The sequence below is a fragment of the Peromyscus maniculatus genome, chromosome 5 (assembly GCF_049852395.1).
Source record: "Peromyscus maniculatus bairdii isolate BWxNUB_F1_BW_parent chromosome 5, HU_Pman_BW_mat_3.1, whole genome shotgun sequence".
NCBI lineage: Eukaryota > Metazoa > Chordata > Mammalia > Rodentia > Cricetidae > Peromyscus > Peromyscus maniculatus.
The window spans coordinates 111940171-111967438 of NC_134856.1; the positions used below are offsets into that span (position 1 = coordinate 111940171).

At 43.6% G+C, this 27268-nt stretch overlaps 2 protein-coding genes and 1 pseudogene across 4 annotated transcripts; 1 reads left to right on the forward strand and 2 right to left on the reverse strand.

The window, feature by feature from the left end:
- Positions 1-20793, reverse strand: Uqcrfs1 (ubiquinol-cytochrome c reductase, Rieske iron-sulfur polypeptide 1). Of its 2 annotated transcripts, none has more exons than XM_006972287.4 (3): positions 20434-20793; positions 4638-5189; positions 1-895 (listed from the first exon to the last, which is right to left on the reverse strand). In XM_006972287.4, exons 2-3 carry the CDS (start codon positions 4849-4851, stop codon positions 285-287), a joined length of 825 nt encoding a protein of 274 aa, XP_006972349.2. In that variant the 5' UTR covers positions 4852-5189; positions 20434-20793; the 3' UTR covers positions 1-284. The 2 variants fall into 2 exon arrangements, with proteins under 2 accessions (XP_006972349.2, XP_076429232.1); XM_076573117.1 differs by lacking the exon at positions 20434-20793 and adding an exon at positions 11115-11184.
- Positions 13923-14805, reverse strand: LOC121829567 (glycogenin-1 pseudogene; annotated as a pseudogene).
- LOC107399484 (uncharacterized) lies at positions 20766-25833 on the forward strand. 2 transcript variants are annotated; one of them, XM_015986592.3, is made up of 2 exons: positions 20766-20918; positions 23100-25833. In XM_015986592.3, the coding sequence occupies exon 2, from the start codon at positions 23153-23155 to the stop codon at positions 23903-23905; it is 753 nt and encodes a 250-aa protein (XP_015842078.1). In that variant the 5' UTR covers positions 20766-20918; positions 23100-23152; the 3' UTR covers positions 23906-25833. The 2 variants fall into 2 exon arrangements, with proteins under 2 accessions (XP_015842078.1, XP_042134247.1); XM_042278313.2 differs by having other exon boundaries at positions 20772-20937.
- The last annotated feature ends 1435 nt before the right edge of the window (positions 25834-27268 follow it).

Consider the following 27268-nt stretch of genomic DNA (forward strand, 5'->3'; position numbering starts at 1 on the left):
TACCTTGTACAACAATCTGTGATGTTTTATTAGAATTAGCTATCAAAGACATTGCACCTTTCAAGTCTGACTGAATTTAATGATGTTCAACAGTGGCTTTATTACGATAATGCTTGACAATATTTAAGAGTGAATTCAATTACTTCACATTAATGTTTGCCAATACATTATTCACAATTCTTAAATATTTTAAGTCAACCCAACCTAGATGTACACAAGGCTTACTCTCAACTCTTCTGAGGGAACAGGAAGATCGAAAGAAACCTAGGCCTGGAGTCCAGTGTCTAACCCACAACAACTACATCATCACTGGTGAACTCATAGGTAGGCACTTCCAGATTGAGAGGCGCGGGGCCCCTCCTGATCCTGCCAGAGGCATCATAGTGTGACCCATGGCAGGGGCAATAATAGCCACCAAAATCTCCTGCATTTGCAATGGGTACACAACCAAGATGAGTGCAGACGCCTATCAGAATAACCCATTCAGGTTTCTTGACTCGCTCTAAATCATGCTGTGGATCCCTCAACTGGGACAATTCAACTGCAGCTTCCTGGGCAATCTCCTTCTTGGTTCGATGGCGCACAAACAGAGGTTTGCCCCTCCATTTGAAAGCCATGTTCTTTCCTTCGGGAATATCAGACAGCTTGATCTCGATCTTCGACATGGCCAGTACATCAGCAGAAGCGCTCATGCTGGAAACGAACTGGGTGACCACATTCTTGGCAGCGTATGCAACACCCACAGTAGTAGTTGCAGTTACCAGGTAAGAGAAGCCTTTTCTAGCCTCACTGCTCTCTTTAGAAGACTTTGTGCTATCTAGAACTTCAGGGCGACGGTAGTCAGAGAAGTCGGGCACCTTGACATCTGTATGGGAATAGCGAACAGAAGCAGGAACTGCAAGACAAACACATGAAAACAAAATTTTAAAAAATGGCCTGGAAGGTCTACATGTCAGCAAAGACTTGTAAGTTATAATGGCAAATAGCACAATAAACAGATACTTCAAGTTTTTTTTTTTTATTTTTCAATCAACTGCTTAGACAGACTATCCATCTATACCAATCACTTCTCATCCTTTCTAGATTAGGCCTCAAAACACACTTAGTCCACCTAACAATTGCTGTGTGGTCATCTCAAGGCAGAGGCCTGGCCTGCATCTCTGCTATGTGCTCTCCGGAAGCACTGCTAAGGTTCATAACATACTAACTACAAGACAACAACCCTCTTGTGTCTTGGGATACTTTAGTTGTAGAAAACTTAAGGATTGCTATTTTTGATTTCAGGGCATAAATCTTCAAATAAAACCACTGGTGGCCAGAAAACAACAAACTTATCAGAATAGGCAATACTCAATGGAATCTATAAAGTAATTATTCAATTTAATAAGGGGGGAGGGGGGCAATATTCACCTATCTCCCCTTTCAACACGACAATAGCATCTACAAAAAAATTACCTTTCTTTTTTCATACTGTAGACCCTTTGAATGGGACACTTGTAGGTCATACAATGGGTCAAATGTTTGTAACAAAGGACACTTAAGAACACTTACTGTTTATACACACTTTGAAAGCAGCACTAGCATATCTAAATATGTAAATCTCTGACAAAAAGAATGAACTCACCAGCAAGATTCTTTAACTATGTTTAGAAAATAAACTTTCCCACAAAATAATATATATAATAAAAATCTGCCCTATAAATATATGAAAATACGTATCTTCATAAAATTTATGTTTTAGAAACTGCTACCAGGCTTACTTTTTAGGGGAAAAATGTTAAAAAGTTTTCATTTTCAGAAAAATATGTCCTTTCAAAATGAAGATCTACTCATAACATACAAAGCCACTGTTAGTGACAGTGTTCCCTTGGTCTTCAAGGTTCTCATCTTAAAATACTTCTTTCAATACCCAAGTATTAGTATTTCATCTACTTTTCACATGACTTCAAGGTGAGTAACTACAGAAGTCACAAATCTGGACAAGAATGAAACCTATCAAAATTACTTTTCTGACAACCTAATCCTTTTGGAGAGGGAACTAAGACATGGGTAGTGGCAACCTGAGAGTCACAATTAGGGCTTTGCAGAATCACTTGACATTATATTATGTATTATTCTACCTACTATCAATGGGATGGTGTAAACTGGCATTTGGAATCATCTAAGAATTACTTCCCCATGACAGTGCCTGAGATTACACTAAAAAATAAGTTGTTTACCTAACACAGAAAGAAGCCAAGTTCACAGCTCAACACCAACAGTATCCACAACCACTAACCCTTGACAATACAAGGTAATTAAGAACACTACACAGAATGACTCATTCTCATCCAGAGTTATGGTGACAAAAGAAATCTAGTTATCAATTGTTCTCTGTATAGCAAGTTACACTTCATTGGGTCACATCACCAATGAAGGGACTGTTAGGAAATTGCCACGTTGTAAAAGTCATTCTCTATGGAGCCGGGCGGTGGTGGCGCATGCCTTTAATCCCAGCACTCGGGAGGCAGAGGCAGGCGGATCTCGGTGAGTTCGAGGCCAGCCTGAGCTACCAAGTGAGTCCCAGGAAAGGCGCAAAGCTACACAGAGAAACCCTGTCTCGAAAAACCAAAAAAAAAAAAAAAAAAAAAAAGTCATTCTCTATGTAATCTGCACAAGGTATAGTAAGCATGGATGCTTAATTTAATTCTAACCTTTAGCATTATCATTATCAATCATAGAACTATTACCTTGAAAAGAAATAAAGGAAACCCAGGGCATGTAAACTTTTTGTAGTTGTAGAGCCAATGTACCTAGAAATCTACATGGAAGGGATGCTACCATAATGCAAGCTTCTTCTTCTATACATCTTCCAATCCAAACCCACATATGTTGTCACTGCCTGTCTTTCCATAAGCCACCTGGATGGAATTTAATGTGCAAGTAAGCTACAAGGTAAAGTGTGCTTTCTGAAGAGGACTTTGGCTGTTTTGACACTGCCTGCTTTAGAAAATGCTTTTATGAAGCAGGTAACTCACCAATCTTTACAAGAAAACTTTGGGCTATCTGACAAATTTGAGTGAAACTTTTCTGCAACTTCTCCCTCATTTCTCCCCTCCCCATCTCCCGACGGAAACAGACCTGGAACAAGCTAGGGTATTACACTTCTGTCCTGAACAGTTTCTCCAAGACCCACTAGTGCGCCTTCACATTTACTCAGAATAAAGATCTTGTATCAGTTTATATGAAATCTGACACTAGGAGACAAAAGTTAAGGAGCTGTTCTACCCCCTTCAAATCAAGGTCAGAAGTCTCAACAATAGAATGGAAAGTGTTATCATGTTATAATGACGTGATGGTATCAGCAAACATAAAATTTTTAATCTGACCCAAAATTAAGTCTAAAGGCTAAAATATAGCTACGCAGAAAACACATCGTGGATCATTAAATCTGCAGGAAAGCTAGGCATGGTGGCTCATGTGCATTTAAATCCCAGGCCTGGGAAGGAAGAGGCAGGAAGATCATGAGTCTGAGGTCAACCTAGGCTACACAGTGGGCACCTACCTCAAAAGGGGAAAAAAAAAAAAAACAGAGAGAAAGAGAAATACAGAGTGAATGGACGAATGCAGAGTAAAAAGCTGCCCAAGTGGGCAATTTGATTAACATGCAGAAAGGTCATAAACTCAACACTGAACGGTGCCAAGTAAGTAACAACATAGAAGACTATGAGTGAAGCAGAGTCAACTATGGGAGCAGACACCAAAGAGCTCAGGGCTGCTTCCCATTATTGTGAGAGACACCAGAAATCTTCCTGGATTTTTAAATCACAAGGGCGTGTGAAGAGGAATGTCAGACCAAGCGTAGGCTTAGGTAAACTTGGAAGACATCACGCTGCACAGAATCTCCACTATGTGGGTCACTTCGGTGGTCTGTTTCCCTAAGAGTAGCATCTACCTCTGCCTCTTCACGGTTAAGTGGGGGTGTGACAGCCCTAGCTAGAGGAGCCAGATACCTGAAACGCTGCTGACCCTCTACAGTGGAACTGACCTCGGGGTTATGTCTTCCTTTCTTGTTTTTGTGGGAATGGGGAAATGTGGATGGGGTCGCTTAAGACGCTGAAAGGCAGCTGTGCCGGTACTGGGGCAACGGACAACTTCCTATGTGTTCCTTACAATCTCTGTTTTGAACACCTATCGTCTACACCGTACCAATGATTTTACACAGAATTCTCTCACATACGCTTCACGACACCAAAATTGTTATAACCACGAATCCACCTCACCCGTGCGGAAAAAACGTTTGGAAACTTGCCCAAGGTCAAACTCCTGTAAAGCAACAGTATCTCTGTCACTTAGCGATGACAGCGGGAGGCTAGTCTTGAAGTTAACCGAGGAAGTCAAGTGTAACCTGAATGAATGCAGACAGGTTCCTGAGGCCTGGGGAGGGGATGGGGAGCTGGGGATGCCGCCGCTGGAGCAACCCAGCGGCATTCTGTCCGGGTGAGCCCGCCCGCTCGAGAAGGCGCTCGGCTCGCCAAGGTCGCTGAGGCCGGAACCGCATCCTCCCACTCCTGCCGGCGAGAGGCACGCGCCAGCACGCCGCCCCGGGACCGGGAAAGGCAGGGAATCGAGATCGGGGCACCCCGAGCCCGGCTCACCATTGAGGCCCACCGTGGCGACCAAAGGCCGGGTCGCAGCCTGGCCATTCAGCGACTCTCGGGTCAGGCAGGGTCGCTTCGCGTCCAGAACAGGTGGCTTCGGGGTGGCGGGCACCGCGGCTTGCAGCAGGGGCCGCAGCGCGCCCGCCACCCCGCGGGACGTGGCCGACAGGACGGGCGCGAATGGGCCCGAGCGGGCAGCGACCGACAACATGGCGACAGCGGCGGCGAACACCTAGCCGGTCACAGGGACGACCTTCCGCTCCAACGCAGGCGCGAAGAGGCACGGAAGGCGCCGGACCTGTGACGTCAGCGCGCCGCCGCCGGAAAGGGAGCCCCGCACGGATCCGCGAATCTGGAAAGGACCGCCGCTTTGGAGGCGTGGCTACGGGCGCTCGTTGGGGGCGGGGCCGGAAAAGGCGGGGCTTGGCGCCGGCTCTGGTTCGCTGCCTGGCTCGGTGACGGTCCCCAAAGAAAACACAAGTCGGCGAGAGTTTCTTGCGGTCGTGACTGCGATCCTTCGTTTAAGGCAAAAACTTAATCAGGGACGACCTAGGTATGAGAAAAAGTTATTACAGAATTAAAGAACAGGCTATTACTGCTCCCTACCGTCTATCACCTGGAATAAATAGTAACCACTTTTTTTTTTTTCTGTAACAGTTTTTATCATCTTACAACGAAAAGGCTAGAGACCTGTGTGCTAAATTTGACCGTGACAGTGGCTTACGATTATTCATTCTATACTATGCTTTAGATTTGGTGGTTTCCTGCGTTGCTCATTTGTAATTATGGTCTCTTTGAAGTGCCACCAGTGCTACCAGCGTTTTACCAGTGAAGGAAGGACCTTGTGGTATTTAGACCCTTTGTTCAGGCACGGATCGCCAGTTAGCCCTGGAGTACTGTAGTCCCCTGAACCAGTGGGTTTCCCTAGTGATATTTTAGGTGGTACAAAGGGGGAACTCGGAATCACTTTCACATAAGTGAGAGAACTACTGCCTTTTAACTTCTCTTTCAGTTCTGATTTCACCAGTAAAGTCTCAGTTTGCATTAACCCCTTTTACACTTGATAATCTCTGCTTTTTGACGTAGAATAAACCTTGATTTTAAGTTCACGCCGACAATTGAGTTTAGAGATACCATTCATTGTCACCGGCTGCAGTTATGCATACGGATTTTTTACTCTGTACCATAGTAAGACACTTGGTTTCTTCGTTTAGGGTTTTAAAAACAAGTTACATATAAAATATGAATTTAAGCAATGCAGATCCTGGCATGGTTGTGATATGATGCTTGTAAACGCCAGTATTTGGACACTGGAACCTTGGCAGGTTTCCAAACCTTTTTACTGCAGTTTCCTCATAGAGTGGAGACAGAAATGTGATTCATCCACTTTGTAAAGTTATAGAATAGAATGCCCTAAGCTACCCAGAGTCCATCTGATGAGTCCTGACCGTGGCAGCAATACCTCTGTTGCGCATTTCTATTCCTCTCTCTAGGGGTGCAGCACACCAACCACTTTCTCCTTTGGCTCCATCTTCATAGCCCAGTACTGTGTTGCACTCTCAAGACAGGGCTACTTCCTTGGGAGCCACCTGACCTGCCTTGCAACACCGTCAGAACAACTACCATGGGCAATGAATGCACAACTTGATTGCTTTAGGTGAAATGATCCAACCTACGACAGCCTGCTGGGAGTGATATTAGTAAATGGAGACTGAATGAATAAATGGATGAATGGGCCTTCCTGGGGGCCCCACAATCTCCAAGTAGAGTAGCTGGTATGGGAATAGTTATCTCCCAGTTAACTCATTGTTCAATCCCATTTATATCTATCACTCACACTAACTGTACCTGGGGCAAATTCTGTAACCTATGTGTGTGCTTCGGTCTTTCCTCTATAAATTGGGAATAATACTATACATTCCAAAGAGTCATGATGATCAATGGACTGTGTGAAACAATGGTCCTTACTTCATGAGAGTACTGAAGACTCAGAAAAGTGAAAGCCAAGCAGTTTTATTTACAACCATGCAAAGCCAGGCACCAGCCTAGAGTGGTAGGCAGGCCATTTGAGAGCAGAGGACAGTAATATAAACCCTGGGTGCATGATCCTTCTTCTCTTTTTTAGGATAATCAGGAAGGGGACAATCTCATTACCATCCAGATCTTATCTTTCCCTCTGTTGTTTACATTTGTCTTTTTTTTTAACAGCAAAACATGTTCAGGTTCATCTCTACATTTTTACGTCCTGTTTGTTTTAAAACTTATCAGGTGCATGACATTGCAGGCAAGCTTGGCTGTGAATTGGTGCAGAGTAGCTTAGTATAGTTTGGATGGGGAAAAAATAGCTAAGAATTGTCTAAGCAGGCATTAGCAGGGATTTAGTGTTCTCTCTTCATTTCTAGATAGACATAAGGTGCAGCTTGAGGCACCTTTGAAAATGTAACATCGTATGTCATTTCTAACAGGAACTAAGAGAAGCTGGACCTGGTGGTGCATGCTGGTAATCCCAGCACTTGGAAAGCTGCAGCAGGCAAATTTAGAGCTCACCAGCAGCCTGGACAGCACAGTGAAACACATCTTAATAAATAAATAAATAAATAAATAAATAAATAAATAAATAAATAAGCAAGCTTGGTACAGGCACAGGGCTGTCATCACAGCACTTGGCGGACTGAGGTAGGAGGATCAGAAATTTAAGGCCAGCCTGAGAAACTTAGTGGCATCTCATCTCAAAATTAAAGTTAAGAAGAGGGCTCATTGGCTTTTAAATGAAAGGGCTGTTAGTATACATGCTTTAGCCTACTGCTTCCTTGAAGGCTAGGGATTCCAATAACATGGTTCAGACTCCCTTTATGAGATGTGTGTCTTGGCAGTGCAAAGCCTCAAGTTTTTTTTATCTATAAAACAGACATTGAAAATGAGGGCAGAGCACATGTATACTTGGGGTCCTGTGTTCAATCCCTGGGGTGGGAGCAGAGATTGCTGTGAGAATTGAAAGAACTAATGCATATAAAGTGCTTAGAAAAAGAGCTTAATGAATGTAAACAACTGAAACCAGGATGAAGTTGAGAGGGAGGGAAAGAAGAGAGATAAAAAGAAGGAAGAGTTGAAGTGGCAGATGAAAATGATCAATATGTATTGTATTAATGTGTGAAAGTGGGCCTGAGGAGATGGCTCAGCAGTTAAGAGCACTTACTGCTCTCACAGAGGATGAGTGTTTAGTTCCCAGCACTTAACATAGTGGCATACAAATACCTCTAACTCGTTCCAGGGAAACCCACACTGTCTTCTGATCTCTTCAGACTCCTGCACACACATGGTGCATGTACACATATACATGATGGTTTTCAATCTTTAAAATGTATCAAACTTTCAAGCCGGGCGGTGGTGGCGCACGCCTTTAATCCCAGCACTCGGGAGGCAGAGCCAGGCGGATCTCTGTGAGTTCGAGGCCAGCCTGGACTACCAAGTGAGCTCCAGGAAAGGTGCAAAGCTACGCAGAGAAACCCTGTCTCGAAAAACGAAAAAAAAAATGTATCAAACTTTCAAAGAATAAGAAATACCTAATAAATAAACATCTGTCAATAATTTTGTAAAGTAGGAGGGAAAGATCGGCATAGGTCTGGGAACAAAACTGCTTGCTCAGCTTCTCAGTAACCAAGACATCTGTAAGGATTAGTGCACATATGGACAAAGGCAAGAGGCCAGAACTAAAGTTTTTTTTTAAAAGGATGGTTTGTTTAAATCAGATGTCAGCATTCATAGACTAGAAAGCTATTATCTTCCCTCTCAGTTCCATGTAGACACCTGTAGGGCTAGCATTCATAGTGCTACAAACCTCAGAATTATTTGTTAGCATTCACAAATTAACATACAGATAGATCAATAGGCCTCTCCCCAGAGTGCCTACCTCCTAACCCCTGGGACCTAGGCAATATGCTACCTTTCACAGAAAAGAAATTCTGCAGAAATGATGAAGACCTTGAGCCGAGGCAATTATCCTGTATTGTCAGGTGGACCTGTGTCATCACCTGGTTCGTACAAGAGGGAAGTTGGAGGCCAGAGAGAGATGCTTGCCTGCCCTAAACATGCTCGGAGGAAAGGCCTCTGGACTGAGGACTGCTGGTAGTTGGTAAGGTAGGAATAGAAACACCTTGGAAGCAGGTTCTCTTTTAGATCCTCAGGTCAGGCTTATGACCTTTGGAATTGTAAAACAATCGATTTGTGCTGTTTTTAAGACACTGTGGTTTTTATAGCAGCAATATAAAACTGCACACAAGAGATGTGGCCATGTTACATATGGATCCTCACACAGAGGAACGATTGTGGGTGTCCTTATCCAGGAAAGATACTTGCTTGCTAGTCTGAGTCCTTTTTCAATGGCACTTCATTTAGTTATTTCCTACCTTTCTGACTGAGGCTTCTGAGGATGGGGCTTTGGGGTGGCACAATTCCACAAGAAAGCTGGACCCATTGTCAAAAGTAGCAGGGTGCAAAGAGGCACCGGCTGCCCTAGTTCCAAGACAGTGAACTGTATTCTGAAATGCTTTCATCTGGGGAAACGGGTACTGATGAATGGGGAGGGATGTGAGCTCTAAGAAGACTTTGCTGGGATTCTTCAGTGGTGTTAAGCAGCAATTTCCTTTCAGCTCAAACAGTCCGTTCTGGAGGGAAGTTAGCTTCTTCTTTTTTTTTTTTTTTAAGGTCCAAAGATGAAAACAAAGCATATAGAGATCTGTCTCTCTGTCTCTCTTTGTCTGTGTCTCTGTGTGTCTGTCTGTCTGTCTCTCTCTCTCTCTCCTGTGTGTGTGTGTGTGTGTGTGTGTGTGTGTGTGTAAAATAAAGATTTCTGAGTTGTGAATGTGAGGGAGAAAGGAGTTGGGGTAATGGACACTCACATAACACCAATGATGCTGGGAAGATCTCCATTGCCCATTTGACTTGTATCTTCAAGGTGTTATATACTTGTAATGTTTATTGCTTCAGACAATGTTACACTGATCTAACTCTTACATGGGAAAAGCAAGTCTGTGAGAAGCTTTATTGTAAAGAAAAGATAATAGATTTTTTTTAAGTTATATCCTGATTTTTTGTCCCTAAAATACCTTGAAATAAACATTAAATATCTGGAAATTTGAACTTGGATTGCATCAAGATTAACTTTATAACTAAATTGTCAATATTATTGTCTCTGTGGCTACCGGTGCACAGTAATGTGGATAAGAACCTATCCAACAATGTGGATAAGAAAGTCTCCTTTGGAAATTATAGTGCAATATGTACCTTCTTTTTATAGAGAATTATTTTTAACATTAAAACTATGGAAAATAGTCTTCCTCTTCTGCACTCTTCTTTCTCTTTTTGAAATACCGATGCTTTAGGGGAATGGTTATAATTTTCTCTTAAACTTCCCATTCCTTAAAAAAAGTTTTTAAATGAAGATTTACCTTTTAGGAATAATCTTTCAAAAACTACTTTAAGATTCCTTTTCCATTCTTTGATAAATGATAAACTACACACTCATTCAGTGTCATGGTTATTGCATGAATAATGATTTTATCATACTGGGTGTGGATGTATCACGTGTGTTTCTGTGAGGGGTTTTGCTTTTAACATATTTCTACTTGTTGGGAAGTAAAAGAGAAAATAAATATCATGAGTCAATATAAAATAAAAACACAATAAATTATTATTTATTAATATAATTGTACCTGTTTGGCACCTTTTTTCTTTTTAGTATACTTAGTATTTTGTTTTCTCCCTAAGGCGTAGACTGTCTAACAAAAACCCCAGTACTAGTCATGAGAGACTGACTTTTCTGTTGTTAGTCAGAGGAGTCTAAGAGATTTCCAGAACAATATAGGCTGTTGCTATTGCCTTGGGTTTCCACTCATAAGTTAGGGGCAAGTCTCTATTTCTGAAGACACCATACATTTCAGACATAGGACTCAGAAGAATCAACCTAGATGTGGCCCCAATACCTCCTTCCTGAAGACTAGCTTTCATGATACCAGAAGGTGCCACACAAGCTGCCAAGGGAGGAAAACATTCAATATTCCTACTTAGTTATGACACCTATGAACCACAGCAATGACCAGCATGGTATGATATCCCTAAAGAGGCAACAATGGCACTTACATCTTGGCAGTAACCACCAACTGTCTAAAATGATTTAAGGCCTAGTAAGCTGGAGGAAAATCATGTCTGATACTATAGGCCTAGCCAAGTATCAATGGCTTGTGAGGTCACAGATCTTCTGACAGAACTTATTACTGACACTTTCCTAAACCAGTATAATTCCTAACTGCTTTCTAACTTCCTATCTTTGTACTCAGACACACACAGGTTAAGTGCAGCTCTCAGTCCTCATCAAAGAAGCTGTTTTGTGAAGAAGACAGAGACTGTCTTAGTGATGAAGATGCTGTGATGAAACACCATGACCAAAGCAATTTACGGAGGAAAGGGCTTATTTACCTTATGCTTCCACATTGTAGTCCATCACTAAAGGAAGCCAGGAACTCAAACAGGGCAGGAACCTGGAGGCAGGAGCTGATGCAAAGGCCACAAAGGAGTGCAGTTTACTCACTTGCTCCCTCCCCATGGCTTACTCAGTCTGTTGTTTTTTTTTAATAGAACCTAGGACCACCCATATTGGACAGGGCACTTCCACATCAACCACTAATTAAGAAAATGCCTACAGCCCAATCTTATCTCCATTTTCCAGTGGAGGTTCCCTCCACTCCAGTTGCTCAACTGTGTCAAGTTGACATAAAACTATACAGCACAGAATCATTAAAGAAAGCCACAACTAGTAAAATGAAGAGAACAAATGACTTTGGGGTACCCAGGCCCAATTGATACATCCACAACACAACCCTTACACCTAAGAGTTGCGGAACGTTGCAGAAGGGGTGGAAAGATTGCAAGAGCCAGAGGACCAGGAAGTCTGCTGAAAGATTGTCTTCTAGATACTATAGGAAGTCTACACCCATGAAACTTCAACAATATGGCTGAACAAGACCTGAACAATGACACCAGTTGATGTGCTAATGTGGTTGGGGGAAATCAAATGAATCTCCACCCCTAGACAAAGAGTTATGGGCAATTAAAAAATGCTGAGAGAAGGAGAATTGGTCTTTCCCAGAGATGAGTATTGTAGAATAGTTATCCATTCTCAAATAGTCAGTCCTAAAAAATACACATACAAGCAATGATAAACAAACCCAGCATCTTTCAATCTTGAATTTATATTATATTGGCATATAAATGTATTTGTGTGTGCGTGTGTGTGTGTGTGTGTAACAATAATAATTAAAAAATAAGAGGCCACTAACTAGAAAGGTAGCAGGAAGGGGAACACAGGGGGAGTAGGAGGGAGGAGAGGAAGAGGGAAAATGATCTGCATATATTTTAATTAGAAACAAAAAAGACAATGATTTAAAAAGATATCAAGTTTAAGGAGAAAGATTTAAAAAAACAAAACTTAACAAATTTCATGTCACCTTGAGCCTACACACAAAATAAGAGCCGTCTTCTTCAATCTTTTCCTGGTTTACAAGTGGGAATGCTTAGGAGAAGTTCCCTTCATCTAAGTCATATTGAGCATCTACTAGGTACATCCTGGCTGAAGGCTGGATACTGGAGCCTGACTAGAGCTCGTGGTCTACACGGTGCACTGACTGAGCGTGGACTCTCTGTCTATAGAGATGAAAGGCAGGCAGGAAGAAGCACTGGAGAAGAGGCCATCCCACTGCTTACCTCCTTGCATAAGTTCCAAGGAGACCGAGGACTCAAGACCAAGGATGAGTGCAGTAAGTGCATTCTGTTGCTGTCGCAAAATACCATAACAAGAAGCAAGTTAAGAAAGAAAGGGTCTTACAGTATCAGGATAGAGTTTGGAAGTCAGAAAGCATAAAGATCCCATTCCATTTCACACACAGGGAGGAGAGATAGAGATAGAGAGATAGAGACATAGATAAGAGATAGACAAGAGATAGATAAGAGATAGAAAGATAGATAGATAGATAGATAGATAGATAGATAGATAGATAGATAGATAGATAGATAGATAGATAGATAGATAGGTAGATGATAGACAGACAGATAGATAACAGGAAGTGGAAGTGGGACCAGGCTGTAAAATCTCAAAGCCTGCTCTCAGTGACATCCCCCAGAAAGGCCTTACCTTATAATGCTAACCTCCTCAAACAGTTCTACCATCTGGGAACCAAATACTCAAATACACAAGGCTGTAGGAGACATAGCTCTTTCAAATGCCACGTTCTGTTCCTGGTCATCATAGATGGCTGTCTCATCATACAAATTGCATTGAGCTCAACTTCAAAAGTCTCCATTATCTGCAGCAGTCTCAACATTGCTCAAAAGTCAAAGTCTCATCCAAGACTCAAGTCAATCTCTTAACTGAGAATCCCAGTAAATTATTTTTAAAAAGCCAAATTATGTATTTCCAACATACAATAGCATACAACTATATTCACATTCCAAAAGTGAAGAATGGCACCGAAAATACTAGACCAAAGCAAAACTGAATCCAGCTCTTGGGATGAGGAATGCATCTTTATAGCACTGGGAAAGCTGATAGTACTTTAAGTAGGATTTGTTTTTGTTGTTTGCTAATTTTTGTCACCCTTTCATTCTTTTTTATTTTAATGTCTTTACTTGTTACACATGGTACCACTGAAAGGTAACCATCAGAGACCACACTGCAATTGTCTAGTAGACAGAAGTGACCGAAAGCGAGTCAGCATGCTGCCTTCGAGGTGCATAGAAACTGGTGAACTAACACTGGCTGGCAGGCTTATGAATCAGTCCACAGTGTTAATGAAGGCCAATTTCCCCTGGAAGTGGAATTACTGCTCTGACAGGCCTTGGGCAATTCTGAAGTGCAGGTCTAGTAAAGGGTACAACATGCAAATACGGGACAATGTCACATTCTGTTTTGAAGGAAATAAACAGTCAGTTCTGCACCACTCGAGAGCCAACTTAGTGGGGGCTTTTCTTTACCATACATGGTGGCAACTGCAGAATGAAGAGTTCCTGAAAAAGTCTAGACTTAAACAGAGCACCTCTCCATGTAACAGGATTACTACTACTTCATCATGTTTCCCTGGGTCTTACCTGTCATCCTGCCAAAACCCCTCATCTGGCGAGTTTTAGGGAAAGGCTCTAGTGACTGTAACAGACTTTTCCACCCGCTTCACAAACTACATATCAGAAACGTGCCTATGACGTGGATGTGTCCCCAGGGACGTGGCAGTGCGTCTACTGTAGGTAAGTGTCTAGTGTTCTCTTGATGTTATCCTAAGAATCTGCTCCCATGTATTCAGCCTGGCCCTGCTCCCACTGCTCCTGCCTTCTGAGAACACAGAAAGTTGTGGTGTAGCTAGGCCCACCCCAAGAGAAGGCGTGAGAAGGCTCCTGAGATACTAGATAGGGGCAGTCGTTTTTGACATGGCCATAGTGTTGGAGCAGGAGTAAAGCATTGGTGGTGAAGATGTCTCACCATAGCATCAGAAACTCTGGGTGACTCACGGTGGGGACATGGGATTCACATTTGACCCCTTTTGTTTGGGGACTGTGGGTGTAATTCCATGGCCTGATTCATCCGAAGAAGTGCATGACTTTGGCATTTGCACTAATCACTTCAAACATCAGGATGTAGGAGTATATTGAGATGCCACTTGTGTTATACACAAATGGCAGGTGTTTCCTGATATCTGTTGCCACCCAGCCACTAAAATATATACTCAGTAAGCTCTGGTTCCCACCGTCAAAACCACCTTGCTCAAAAGGAAGGTGCAATGGCTGGTTATACATTTCAACTGAGGGCTGATAGACAAAGACTCCAGAATTGAAGCAGCCTGGCCACCCTGCGTCTGATGCTGCTGACAATTCTTCTCTTTCAAAAAGATCATCAATATTTGTGAGGACCAGAGTATTTGCATCCAGGAACACACATTTGGAATACTGTGTAAGTACCCAGCCGAGGCGTTTCCTCAGTATGACACCCGACTCAGGCCTCTTCATTAAAGTTAGATGAGCAGAATTGCCACTGTCTAAGATGTCTACCATGATGACGTCATCAAAGACAGTCTAAAACTTTTCTCATGGAATCTGAGACCTGAGGGCTGGTGAATAAAACCATCCTCCTGGCTGTCCTGTGTTGTCTGTTGTCTCGAAGACGAGCCCAGGACCAGTGCGCCTTTGGCATAGGCATCGTTTGTGGTCAGTGTCACAAAAGGCCTGATCTGTCAGGGTGCAGTCAAGTGGGTCGGAGACCCCAGGAGGGGACCTCAGCCAGCAGGGAGAGCTCGTCTCTTAAACATAAAGTATGAACAGAATCAAATTTTTTTCCAGTGAGCTACCGACATCGTGTCTGGTATCTGAGGTGTCAGTTTTGAAGAATTTAGATGACTTTCCCCTCCAGCTTTGCTGCTTGACATCTCTCTCTCTCCTCTCTTTGTCTCTGTCTCTGTCTCTGTCTCTGTCTCTCTCCTCTCTCTCTCTCTCTCTCTCTCTCTCTCTCTCTCTCTCTCTCTCTCTCTCTCTCCTTTCCTCTCCTCTCCTCTCCCCTCTCCCCTCTCTCAGGCTGATTCCACTCCCTCTTTGCAGCTCTCCTGGGCAGCTTGCTCATGGCTATGGCATCTCCATCATCTTGGGATCACCATTGCAATCCAGACTTCGTTGCTACAGCCTCACACCAGGGCCTCCTTGCAGGGAGCCCAACCCTGCCCCACACTGTCTGGCTTCAGCTGCTCTTTGAAACCAGGAAGGAAGAATCCATGACCCCTTCAGTCTTGTACTTGTCTTGTCTCCCAAATCAGTACCAAGTGGTTGACACTGCCAAGTAATGCTGCCAGCTTGGGATGAAGCTTGTTCCCTTGGGTCACAGTTGCAACAGTTTCTGTTGTTCAAATCTTAGACAGTCTTACAATAAAAAAAAAAAAAAAAAAAAAAAAAAAAAAAAAAACAACCAGATATCAGGTATCAGGGTGAAAGCTGAAAGATCAGAGAAGCAGAACAGCCAGTCACTAGTTCTTACCTCTAGGAAATCCTCAGTCTAAAGAGAGTGAGTTCCTGTTTCCTCACGCCTTATATACCTTTCTCTGCCCAGACATCACTTCCTGGGAGTAAAGGCATGTGTGATTCCCAGCACTGGGATTAAAGGTGTGTGCCACCACTGCCTGGCTCTGTTTCCAGTGTGGCCTTGAACTCACAGAGACCCAGACAGATCTCTGCCTCCTGAGTGATAGGATTAAGGGTGTGTGCCACCACTGCCTGACCTCTATGTCTAATCTAGTGGCTGGCTCTGTCTTCTGATCCTCATGCAAGTTTATTAGGGTACACAATATATCACCACAAGTTTCTGAATGCTGAAGCTGAAAAACTTGCCCAGGCATTTTTTTTTATGGAAACAAACGAACCCTTATTATCCTCCTTCCTCTCACAAGCTGGAGGTGGTAGCAACTAAAGTTCCCTGGATGGGCTGAGACAGAGAGAGGGAGAAGGGGAGGGAAGGGGAGAGAGAGAGAGAGACAGAGAACACAAGCATAAGACAGACTGCACAAGGCATGGGAAGAGAAGAGGTAGGGACAATCTCCAAAGTGTTGGAGTAGGCATGCTGGTATAGAAACACTGGGAGATGGGTCTGAGGGGGATGCTTGGTCTTTGTGTCCCCTACAGGGACAGGACCTGGAATAACCTGGAAAAAACATGCACTTCTGGTTTATCTCTTCTAAGGAACCAGGAGTGAAAAATCTATCATTGCAGAGGTCGAGTTCAACCTCTTTCTCAGCTGAATCCCCAGATGAGACTCTCCACCTCAAACTGCCCTTGCCTGCAGCTCTGTCTCCTGATGAAACCAAATATTCAGCTGGATACCAACTGCTGCTGCTGGTGGCTGTGTCTGTTCAGAGACGGACCACGAGGCTTTGCAGGATGCAAGTGACTCCACATACATCTGAGCTGGCCCTAGACAGCAGAGCCTCAGCTGAGAAACAGTCCAATAAAGAAGAGAAAGAAGAGCCAGGGCTAGGAAGTGTCTGAGGACATCAGAGGCCAGTTCTCCGGACTTCCTATGAGCGCCAGGATGATCTACCGTGTCTTACTGAAATGGGCCAAGCAGATGTCTTCAAGCTTTGGGCTTTAAACCTCCGACTTGGGTTCAGTTCACCAGCTTTTCAGAATGAACAGAAAACTGGTGGGTTCCTTTCCTAATGTTGCTATCTTAGTCTGTTGTGCTGTTATCACTAAACATCTAAGACTAGTTAGTTAGTTACATGTGTTTGTGAGTGTGCCATACGTATTCCATGGCAAGAGTGTGCCACAGTGTACGTTTGGAGACCAGAGGACAACTTGTGGGAGCTAGTTGTCTCCTTCCATCACATGGGTCCTGGGGTGGAACTCAGATTATCAGGCCTGGCAGAAAGCACCTCACCCGCTGAGCCATTTCACCAGTCCCTTTCCCTGTTTTTGTTTTTCCTGAGCCTAGCTCATTTTTAAAGAATAGAAGCTGGTTTCTTGTAGATCTGGAAACTGAAAGTCCAAGATCAAGGGACCAGCAGGGAGAGTCGGCTGGCAAGGGCTGCTCTCTACTTCCAAAATGGTGCCTTACTGCTGAGTTCTCTGTAGGCAGGGACACTGTTCCATGCATGGTAGAAGATGGAGTGATACAAGGGAACGGGTCCCGCCATCAACTCCTCAAATGCTGACCTCCCGGTGTTTTTGCTTTGGAATTAAATTTCAAATTCCAGATTTGTAGAGTGCAAAACACTCATGCCAAAGAAGCTGGCAATCATCTGCCTTCCTTCCTTCCTTCCTTCCTTCCTTCCTTCCTTCCTTCCTTCCTTCCTTCCTTCCTTCCTTCCTTCCTTCCTCTCTCCCTCCCTCCCTCCCTCCCCCCTCCCCCTCCCTCCCCCTCCCTCTCTTTCTCTCCTTTTTTTTTTTTTTTGAAAAGAAGGCATCCTCAATCTGCTAATTTATTTTTTTATTCAAAGAGACAGAGATCCAAATACGCTAAAGCCCAAAGAGGATTTTATCACTGACCTGAGTTGGACCAGGACCTGGACCAAAGTCCAAATAAGCTCCAAGGAGGATTCTCAAGGGAGCTGGGACTGTAAGATGGTTCCACTATCTACACTCATTCCGTTTGAAGCCTGTACCCCAACCCAAAGCTTCATGAAAGTATTCATAACGTTGTATTGTCTCTACTCAGGCACTGTTCATTGCAGTGTCCTGGGAAATGGGAACCATTTCCTCCGAGCCACGGCCTCTGAGTTCCTGGGTTCCTGTGTGTGCTGGTGCCTATGCAGTGGGTTGTCACGTGGGAGGAGGAGGGGATGTGTAGCTCGGGAGCATGTTTAGCCAACAAAGATCCATACAGAGCTATGTGTCTGCCTGAAAGTAAGTAAAACGGGACTTTTTAGCAGTGGGCACGACTGAAAAAATAAATTCCAGTGCTTTCTGTGTGGGTGGTGTTTTGTTTGAAACACCTTGCCATACGTTTGAACTTGAGCTCATTGTCAATTTTCACATTTTATTTTCTAAATTTTAAATTGTAATTTATGTGTAAGAGTATTTTGTCACCTGGGTAGTGGTGGCTTTTAATCCCAGCACTTAGGAGGCAGAGGCAGGCAGATCTCTATAAGTTCGAGGCCAGCCTGGTCTACAGAACAAGTTCCAGGACAGTCAGGGCTACACAGGGAAACCCTGTCTCAACAAAACAAAACAAAACAAAAAACAACAACAAGCAAAAAGTATTTTGTCTATATGTCTGTGTGCCACATGCATGCCTGGTGCCTGTGGAGACTAGAAGAGGGCGTGGGATCCCCTGGAACTAGAGTTACAGATAGTTGTGAGCCACCACAAGGGTGCTGGGAATTCAACTTGGGTCTTCTGGACAAGCAGCCAGTGCTTTTAACCCCTGGGCCATCTCTACAGCCCCATCATCATCAATATTAAATACCAGCAATGCTCCCATAAGATATTCAGGTTCCAGCTTGCTTTTTTGGGAAAACCAGGCCACTTCACTGTTCCACAGTGAATGGACCTTGAACCAGGAGCCAGAACAAACTCTTCTTTCCTTAAAAAAACGAACAGTTCACTTCCTGATGTGGGAAAGAAGAGCTGAGGAGCAGAGCCTGAGCCTCATCTCTTCCTCCTCCATACACCCCAATCTACCCTTTCCTGGCTCCCACCCCACCCCCCTATTTTCATAGGTCTTTAAGAACAGCACAAATCTGTTATGAACGTTTGGGTGTACCTGTCCAACTGACGAGGTGCCAACCCCTTTTTCTAAGAGCTATCCTATGAATAAATGCCCAGGGAGGAGCTGCATGAAACTCTTATCACCACAGCCTGGGGCCTCCCAGCACCGGACCCTGTTTACTCTTCTGGTGGGTCCACTGTTAAGGGAGGAAGCTATCTAGCTCCCTCTAGTGGAAAAAGAAGGGATTGGCAGTAGTACCTGTGCTTCCCCGGAGGTAGACTGAGACCACAGCCAGCAGGTTGACAGCAAGAGGAATCTAGACTCAGAAAACAATGATGTTTTTCAAGTATTCATCTGCCCTTTGCCTAGTCAAGAACTGTGCTCGCTGTCACAAAACCTGAGTAGCCACAGGAGCAAAACTAGTTCCAGGAGCTTGCCTCCTCTGCTGGAGAAGAAAGCCACACCTACACTGAACATTCTAGAAAGACTAATTAGAGCTTTAGGGAGTATAGGGATGTTGGAATGCTGCAGATCCAGATTCTAATATCTGAGGCTGGCTTAGCCCCCTTCAATAGCTGTTTATTGTGTACCTCCCAACAATCTTGGGATGCTCATGTAAATTCTTTTGGAATCTATGAAAAGATCCCCACTGGTAGATCCCCATCAACCCCAAGGCTGCGAATGTCATCAGACAGCATCTGGAGCCTTTGACAGAGATTTCTCCGCTTTGTTGTCAACTACCTACCTTGTGTTTGCACCAATGCATTTGAAAGTGCTGATTCATGATTTGTTGTTGTTGTGTTACTATAGAAACTTCAGGAAACTGTTACTAGTTTGGAACATGGAACTTGAGGTAAACTAAATCAGTTTTACTTGGCCATAGTCACTCATATTTGGCTTCAGAATAATCAATCACCTTAAGAACAGTGTTTTATCTATCTATGTATCTACCTATCTGTCTGTCTGTCTATTTATTTATTTTTGGTCAGACAAGCTTTCACTCCTGTATCAAAAACATTTTAAACACTAGGCAGGCATTCTTATATTTGACAAATAATCAAGTGAACTAATTACCAGAGCTCACAGAGCCCTGAGAGAATTAAGAAGTAGTCTGTCATCAGGACCTGGAGAATCACCTCCAAGCTGTGTCCAGTGTCTAGCACAGGTAGCGCCAGTCCTCTAGAGGGCTGGGCCATGAGGGAGAACCCTAGAACTCAGGCTCAGTGAACCCCAGTTCTCTTTTAATTAATTTAATTAATTTTTTAAAGATTTATTTATTACATACACAGTGTTCTGCCCGCATGTACACCTGCAGGCCAGAAGAAGGCACCAGATCTCATTACAGATGGTTGTGAGCCACTATGTGGTTGCTGGGAATTGAACTCAGGACCTCTGGGAGAACAGCCAGTGCACCTAACCCTTGAGCTATCTCTCCAGCCCTAGTTCTGTAAACTGGTCAGAAAGACTCAGTCTACCATGTGTGCCGGAGTCCCCTCAGGATCCCCACCAAGCCCCCTCTGCACATCCTGGCTGCAGCTCTGTGTCTGGGGTGCCTCTAAGTCTCACCTCCTGGGAGAAGAAGACAGCTGGGAAAGTCCAAAGGCCACAGGGAGGTGCGACCAGAAGCCGGCTGGACTCTCAAAAGCAGGAGTGGCCACTCAAGCGGGGTTCCTTGGGATGCGGCATTGTCTCAGGGGCTCTGGCGCCACCGTTGACCAACAAGGTTAGGCGTTGAGCTTTCCCTTTTGTGGCCCCTGACCTAGACATGCTCACCTAGCAGGCTGGGCTGAGTAGGAGGAGGGGAGGACTCTGGGCCCCTCCCCTCGTCCTGCCTCCTCCTTGCCCCCAAGGTGAGCGCTTTGGTCATTCCCGCAGAGCACATAGGGCGCAGGTGGTACAGCCCATTGTCCGTTCTAGAGAGATTCCAAGGCGGTTGGGCAGTGGGGACAGGTTCCCAGAGCAGCGCTAAGCTTCATCCGGTCAAGAGCAACAGCGGACTTGGAGTTGTGGCCCCCAAAGATTGATATCTAACTGCCAATTAGATTTTAGAAGTAAGAGTTTGGGGAAGGAGTGAGTTGTTTATTTTTATTTTAAGTGGATGAATGTTTGCCAGCTTGTATGTATGTGTGTCGCAAGTGTGCCTGGTGACCATGGAAGCCAGAAGAGGGCGTGGGATCACCTGAAACTAGGGTTAAGGATGTGCTTGAGCGGCTATGCCCGCCCGGGGAACCTAACCCAGGTGCTCTATGACAGCAGCCAGGGCTCTCAACTGCTGAGCCAGCCCTCCAAAATAAGCCTGAAACAGAGATCCGATCTCGGTTTTGGTTTTCATAAAACAAGTTATGTTCATCTTACAAGGTTGGTCTAAGACCTGAAAGAATAAGTTCATCGCTGCTAGTTTGTGGGAAAATGGCACTCGGTAAAAGTAGTTTCTCCCTGAGAGATTCTTAGATGACAAAAGATTCTGTCAGGTGCTCCAGCATGAATGAACCATGAACTCACACTAAGGGAAATTGACTACCAATAAGCTAGTCAAAAAAAAAAAAAAAAAAAAAAAAGTTGTCTTGTGAACTATTCCACTTTCATGAACTCCCTAGAGTAGTCAAGCTTGGAGCCCAGAGGTGGGGAAAGGGTATCATTTAATGAGTACATAGTTTCCACTGTGGATGAGAAAAGTTCTGGAGATGGATGAGGTAGATTCATGCCACAGAACTACACACTTTAAATGGTTCAAATGACAGCTTTTACATTATGTACACTTTACCGCATTGGCATTTATTAACTACTCTAAACCTCAAATGACTGGTCATTGATAGATATAAAGAACAGACTTAAGAGCAAGTTATGGTGGCATTTCCTATTATCACAGCACTCCAGATCCTGAGACAGGAGGATGGAGAGCTGGAGACCAGCCTGGGCTATACAGTGAGATCCTTTCTCAAACTAAAATGAGAGCTGAGGGTGTAGCTGGACAGTACAGTACTCACTTAGCATATGGTGGGCTTGCGTGATATATACATGGGAAGGGGGGGAGGAGAAACACTGATAATTACCCAGATTAAGCTCCTAAAGGAGATTGAAAATGTAATGAAGAGATAGAGCACTGCAGCCCAGAGCTTGCTTGTGTCTACAGTGTGAGCAGTCAGCATTCCTGTCCCTATAAAGAGCTGGGCGGCAGCCTCACCCTGGAGGGCTTGGGGGAAAGAGAAGTCCCACGCACACTGTACTTGTCCACAAGCAGCACAAGAGAATGTTCTATGTAACATGAATCTTAAAAGGTGTTATTAAGTTGGGCGGTGGTGGTGCACGCCTTTAATCCCAGCACTCGGGAGGCAGAGCCAGGTGGATCTCTGTGAGTTCGAGGCCAGCCTGGACTACCAAGTGAGTTCCAGGAAAGGCACAAAGCTACACAGAGAAACCCTGTCTCGAAAAAGGAAAAAAAAAAAAAAGGTCTTATTAATAGAAAACCTGGAGCCAGACATTGAAGTGAAAGCTGAAAGATCAGAAGCAGAGCAAGTCAGCCATAAATTCTTACCTCTACAAAATCCTCAGTCTAAAGAGTGGAGGAATGGATCCAAGATACAACTAATGTTGAATCTCATGACCATTCCTCCAAGGGTGCTGATCTTGCCTTTAACTGCTTAAGTATCCTTCTGTATTGTGCATTAGCATTTTCAAAAGCCAGAGATGTGATTATTATCTGTCTAGCTTCTGAGATGCAACAGTTCTACCTCTCTTTCCTTTTGTCCTGGCAAATTCCCTGGTAAAAGTGTAAAGTGTGGAGCCCTCCATGGGATTTCTAGAATAGTCAAACAAAGTGTGAATCTTTGAATTGATTTGTTCCTTCTGTCCTTCATTTATAAAATATAATAATAACCCTTAGAGACATAATGCTCCGTGATGGATAATATGGGCTTTGTAAATGTAGAAAAGGTTGGATTCCCAGTCCTGAGCACCTTATACACAACATAGCAAGAAGAAGCAAGATCTATACTTGTGATTTGAATAGAGTAGAACTGAGTGGTGGCCAGAAGTGGTGATCTCCACTACAGGCTGAACTGGAGAGGTGGGCGTCTCTGGGAGGCAATGGCATTTTGCCTAGGGAAGAAGTTGTGCAGACAGGAGGCAGAGCTGAAGCTGATCTGGAAGCTGAGTACGCCTTTTAAATGGGCTTAGAATGCTTGGCAACTGCTCTCACCTTCTGACTTCTCTTTGCTTTGTTTCCTTCCTAGGGTCCATCAGAGTGCTGCTCTTCGATCTCTTGGGTGCCCCAAGAGTCTGAAAAATGGCAGCAGCAGTGATTGTCCGACTGATCCCTAAGTTGCACTCAATGGCCAGCCGGGAATCTGGCTACTACATTGGCCGGCAGCTATGGTTTGGGCTGGTGGTCTTGTATGGCATGGTGCTGTATGTGGCCTACATCCCTTGGGTCCACATCAAGGAAGATTTCATCTGTCATGGAAATATCACGTTGCCATGCCTGATGAAGTGTTTCGGGGAGAGATTTTCTGTCCCTATACTGGGGACGTGGTACTTCTTCTACTTCGTTTTCATAGCACTCTTCTGCCTTGTGGAAGTCTTCATGACTCAGCTCCGGCAGAAGCACGTCAAGGCGATGAAGTCCATGGTGTCCATGATGTCCATGGCAAGGGACTTAGAGGAAGGCTCCATGGTGCCAACTAAGGAGCTGAGTGCCTCCTGGAAGAAATCTATCCTGAACTTGCACCGGGAGAAGATTCTCCTGCTGTTGTACCTCCTGTACTTCCTCCTGCAGGTCATCTTCCAGTGTGTGTTTTTATTCATACTCCTCTTCCAGCAGCTTCCCCTTTTGAAACAAGGCAGCGTCCACTGTAGCACCAGCAGCTGTCCTGGCCCCTATTGTTGCCTCATAAGGGCCTCGATGGAGAAGCAAATGTCCATCTACATTCTCATCACCCTGTCCGTCTCAATCATCCTCCTCGGCACAAGTTTCTTCGCATACAGCATTTACCACTACCTGCTGAAGGACCGGGCCATTTCTAAGGCGCAGAGTTCTTGACATCTGTGAGAGACAAGACCTTCCTTCCTTCCTTAAAATCCTTGCTCTCTTACATAAGGAAGTGTATATTCTATGAATTTTTTATTTGCTGACTTTCATTTAATGTTTGTTACTCAAAAATAAGGGTTGTTGTGTTTTCTTTCTTGAGGGCTCAACTGAGGGTCATCTAACTCTGGAAGTGCATGAACACACCCCACAGTTGACGGCCAGGCTCTTGTTAGGCATTAGTCCATTTCCTCTGCACAGTCACATCCAAGGTGGATTCATTTCTTTTCCTAAGACCTAGGAAGATAGATGACTGGCAGGTGCCACATACAGTCAGCAAGGCAAGCTGGCTTTGAAGCCTCTGGCCTCCCAAACATTCCTGCTCTAGAAGCCTTCTCATCAGGATTAACCTCCCTGGCATAGAAGCTTAATTTTTTTTTTTGTTGTTTTTTTTTTGTTTTTTGGAGACAGGGTTTCTCTGTGTAGCTTTGCACCTTTCCTGGGACTCACTTGGTAGTCCAGGCTGGCCTCAAACTCACAGAGATCCGCCTGGCTCTGCCTCCTGAGTGCTGGGATTAAAGGCATGCGCCACCACCGCCCGGCTAGAAGCTTAATTTTTAAAAGCAAGGCTAAGTTTTACTCTCCTAGCGAGTCCTATAGAAGGGATGAGCAAGGTCAAACGGGGCAGAGGGCTGGGTTGTACTCACAGCCATCTCAGATCAGGATGGCATCTTATTCCTTTCCAGTCAGAGACAAGAGATCCTAGGCAAAGCTAGCTCCTACTGAGGTGTTCACAGCCTTAGAGTGTCCTTCTAAGAAAGGCATCCAGGTATTGGCTAGACAGGATGGGACTTCTTGTCATCCTATAAATGATGAGGTGGAGGACTCCATCTTCCATTAATAGCAAGATTGGTTTCATGGGCTGACCACCCATTTTTATTGCCCTAAATGGACAGAGCTGGAAAAAGGACCCATTGCCAGAAGCTAAGGCCATGAAGCATGGAATGTTGGGGAAAGGGCAAGAAAAAGGAGGTGGCTGGGGAAATCCAGTATGTACGAACTGATGTGAGGTGGCTGGGGAAGCCACTAGGTACAAGGTGAAGTGGGAAGCCAGTGATGCAGCATCCTGCCAGCTTCACATAGAGGACTAGTCACAGATGCTTTATATCTCCCATCACACAATCTTGTATGATGCAATCTAATGGCAGATCCAACATTATAGCAATGTTTCCACAAATATTCACCCAGTCAGCATATTTACTGAGCCCTAACACGGTCCATGTGCTGGAGCATATATGACTTTTAAAATCGGAAAAAGCAAATTATAGACACAGAGGGCAGTAAATAACAGCATAAGAGGAAGCTAATGGCATATGACACTGGCTTCACAAGCTGCTCTGCCCCAGAATCAAGTCAGAGAAAGCTTCTCCAGAGAAGGGTCAGCTGAACTAAGCCAAATGAAAGACGTGGTTGAGATCTGTCTGGACATAACTGAAAATAACACATCAGAATGATCTATGGTAGACTTAACCAGTACCATCATGTTACTGCTGTATTTTAATTAAGAACTAAAATGGGTGAGGGAATCACTTCTGAGTTGCTAAGGTCATTTAAACACAAGGGCACAGCTTGCCTAGTTAGTGTGTACAAGGCCCAGGGTTCATTTCCTAGCAATCCTACTCCCCACAAACAAAATCCCAGCAGCTCCAGCTACAGTCAGAGCTCCTGTAACACTTTTGCACTTAGCACTTCAATCCTCTTGTGTTGTGTTGTTGTTACTTGATTTCTTTTGAATTTTTATTTTTGCTGTTCATTTGCTTATGTTCTAAAACTTGGTCTGCCTGTGTAGTTTAGGACAGCATGCAACTCACTTCAATCCTGATTTGATTTCTACAATAATTTTAATCTGTTCAAAAAGGTTGTCTCTACTAATAAAAAAAAAAAGGAGGATATGAGTATGAAATCACTCTAAATATGCTTGCCTGGAAGAACTGCACCTCGCCAGGCGGTGGTGGTGCACGCCTTTAATCCCAGAACTTGGGAGGCAGAGCCAGGTGGATCTCTGTGAGTTAGAGGCCAGCCTGGTCTACAGAGCAAGATCTAGGACAGGCACCAAAACTACACGGAGAAACCCTGTCTTGAAAAACCAAGACCAAACAAACAAACAAAAAAAAAAACCCTGCACCTCACTGACAAACACAAACAGGCTTTGTGTGAACGGATGAGGAAAGCCATTCTGAGAAAACTGAAGTTGAAAGCAAGCAGATGTAGCTACACTTGAGTGTGATAAAGTAGATTTCAAGGCAAAATTAGTCAGAAGTAGTAAATCAGGTCACTTCATTCTGACTAAGAGGACATTACAATCCTGAGCAAATACGAATAGAACTCTGACATATGTAGTTTTCTAAAAATGTTATTGTATGTAAAGCACAGACTCATCACAACAAAATACTCAGTACTTACCGCACTAATAAATAGATCGTCTAGATAAAAATGAATAAGAAGAAATATTAGAGTTAAATGATGTTATTAGATCAAATGGGCTTAACAGACATACAGAACATTCCACTCACTATATAATGCACATTCTTCTCAGTAGGTCACATTCTAAATAAGGCAAGTCTTAGAAAATTTTGAAATAATTACTTGTATTTCTACCACAATGGAACAAAACTAAAAAATCAATAGCAAGAAAGTACAAAAATAGATAAATTCAATGCAATTGTATATTGAAGAAATCAATGAGAAACTTAAAAATTCATGAAGCTAACTGAAAATGTGTCAGAACCTATAGGATGCAATGAAGACAGTTTTACAAGGAAAGTTGATAGTTATGTTTTAAAAAAATTAGAGAAATTACAAATGACCTAATGATACAATTCAAGTTCTTAGAAAAACAAGTAGATTAAAAATAATAAAGTCAAAAGTTAATTAAATGGAGATGAAAAGAGCTATATAAAGAATGAAATAAAGTATTGTTTTTTAAAAAGATAATTGATAAACGTTTAGTGAAATCAACAAAGGAGAGAGAATGAAGATCCAAATTAATGAGATTAGAGATCAAAAGGGAGACAAGACAACCAATGTAATTGAGAAGATCATTAGCACATACTTTGAAAACTCATATTCCATTGAACTGGAAAAATCCAAAAGAAACGTGTAAATTTCTAGACATATATGGCCTATAAAACTTAAATCAATAACAGAGCTATGACAAGTTTGAAACAGTGATTTCAAAGAGCCCAGATAGATCCACTGATGAATTTTATCAGGCCTTTAAGGATCCAACACCAATACTACTGAAGTAATTACATAAAATAATAAAAGAATGCAATTAGTCTGATTTCACAGTCAGTAGCACCCTGATACCCAAACTAG

Coding starts and splice junctions, on each gene's coding strand:
- LOC107399484 (XM_015986592.3), top strand. CDS start 23,153: ATGGCAGCAGCAGTGATTGTCCGACTGATCCCTAAGTTGCACTCAATG.
- Uqcrfs1 (XM_006972287.4), bottom strand. CDS start 4,851: ATGTTGTCGGTCGCTGCCCGCTCGGGCCCATTCGCGCCCGTCCTGTCG. Junction 896..4,637: donor CGCCACGGTGGGCCTCAATG/GTGAGCCGGGCT, acceptor TTTGTCTTGCAG/TTCCTGCTTCTGTTCGCTAT.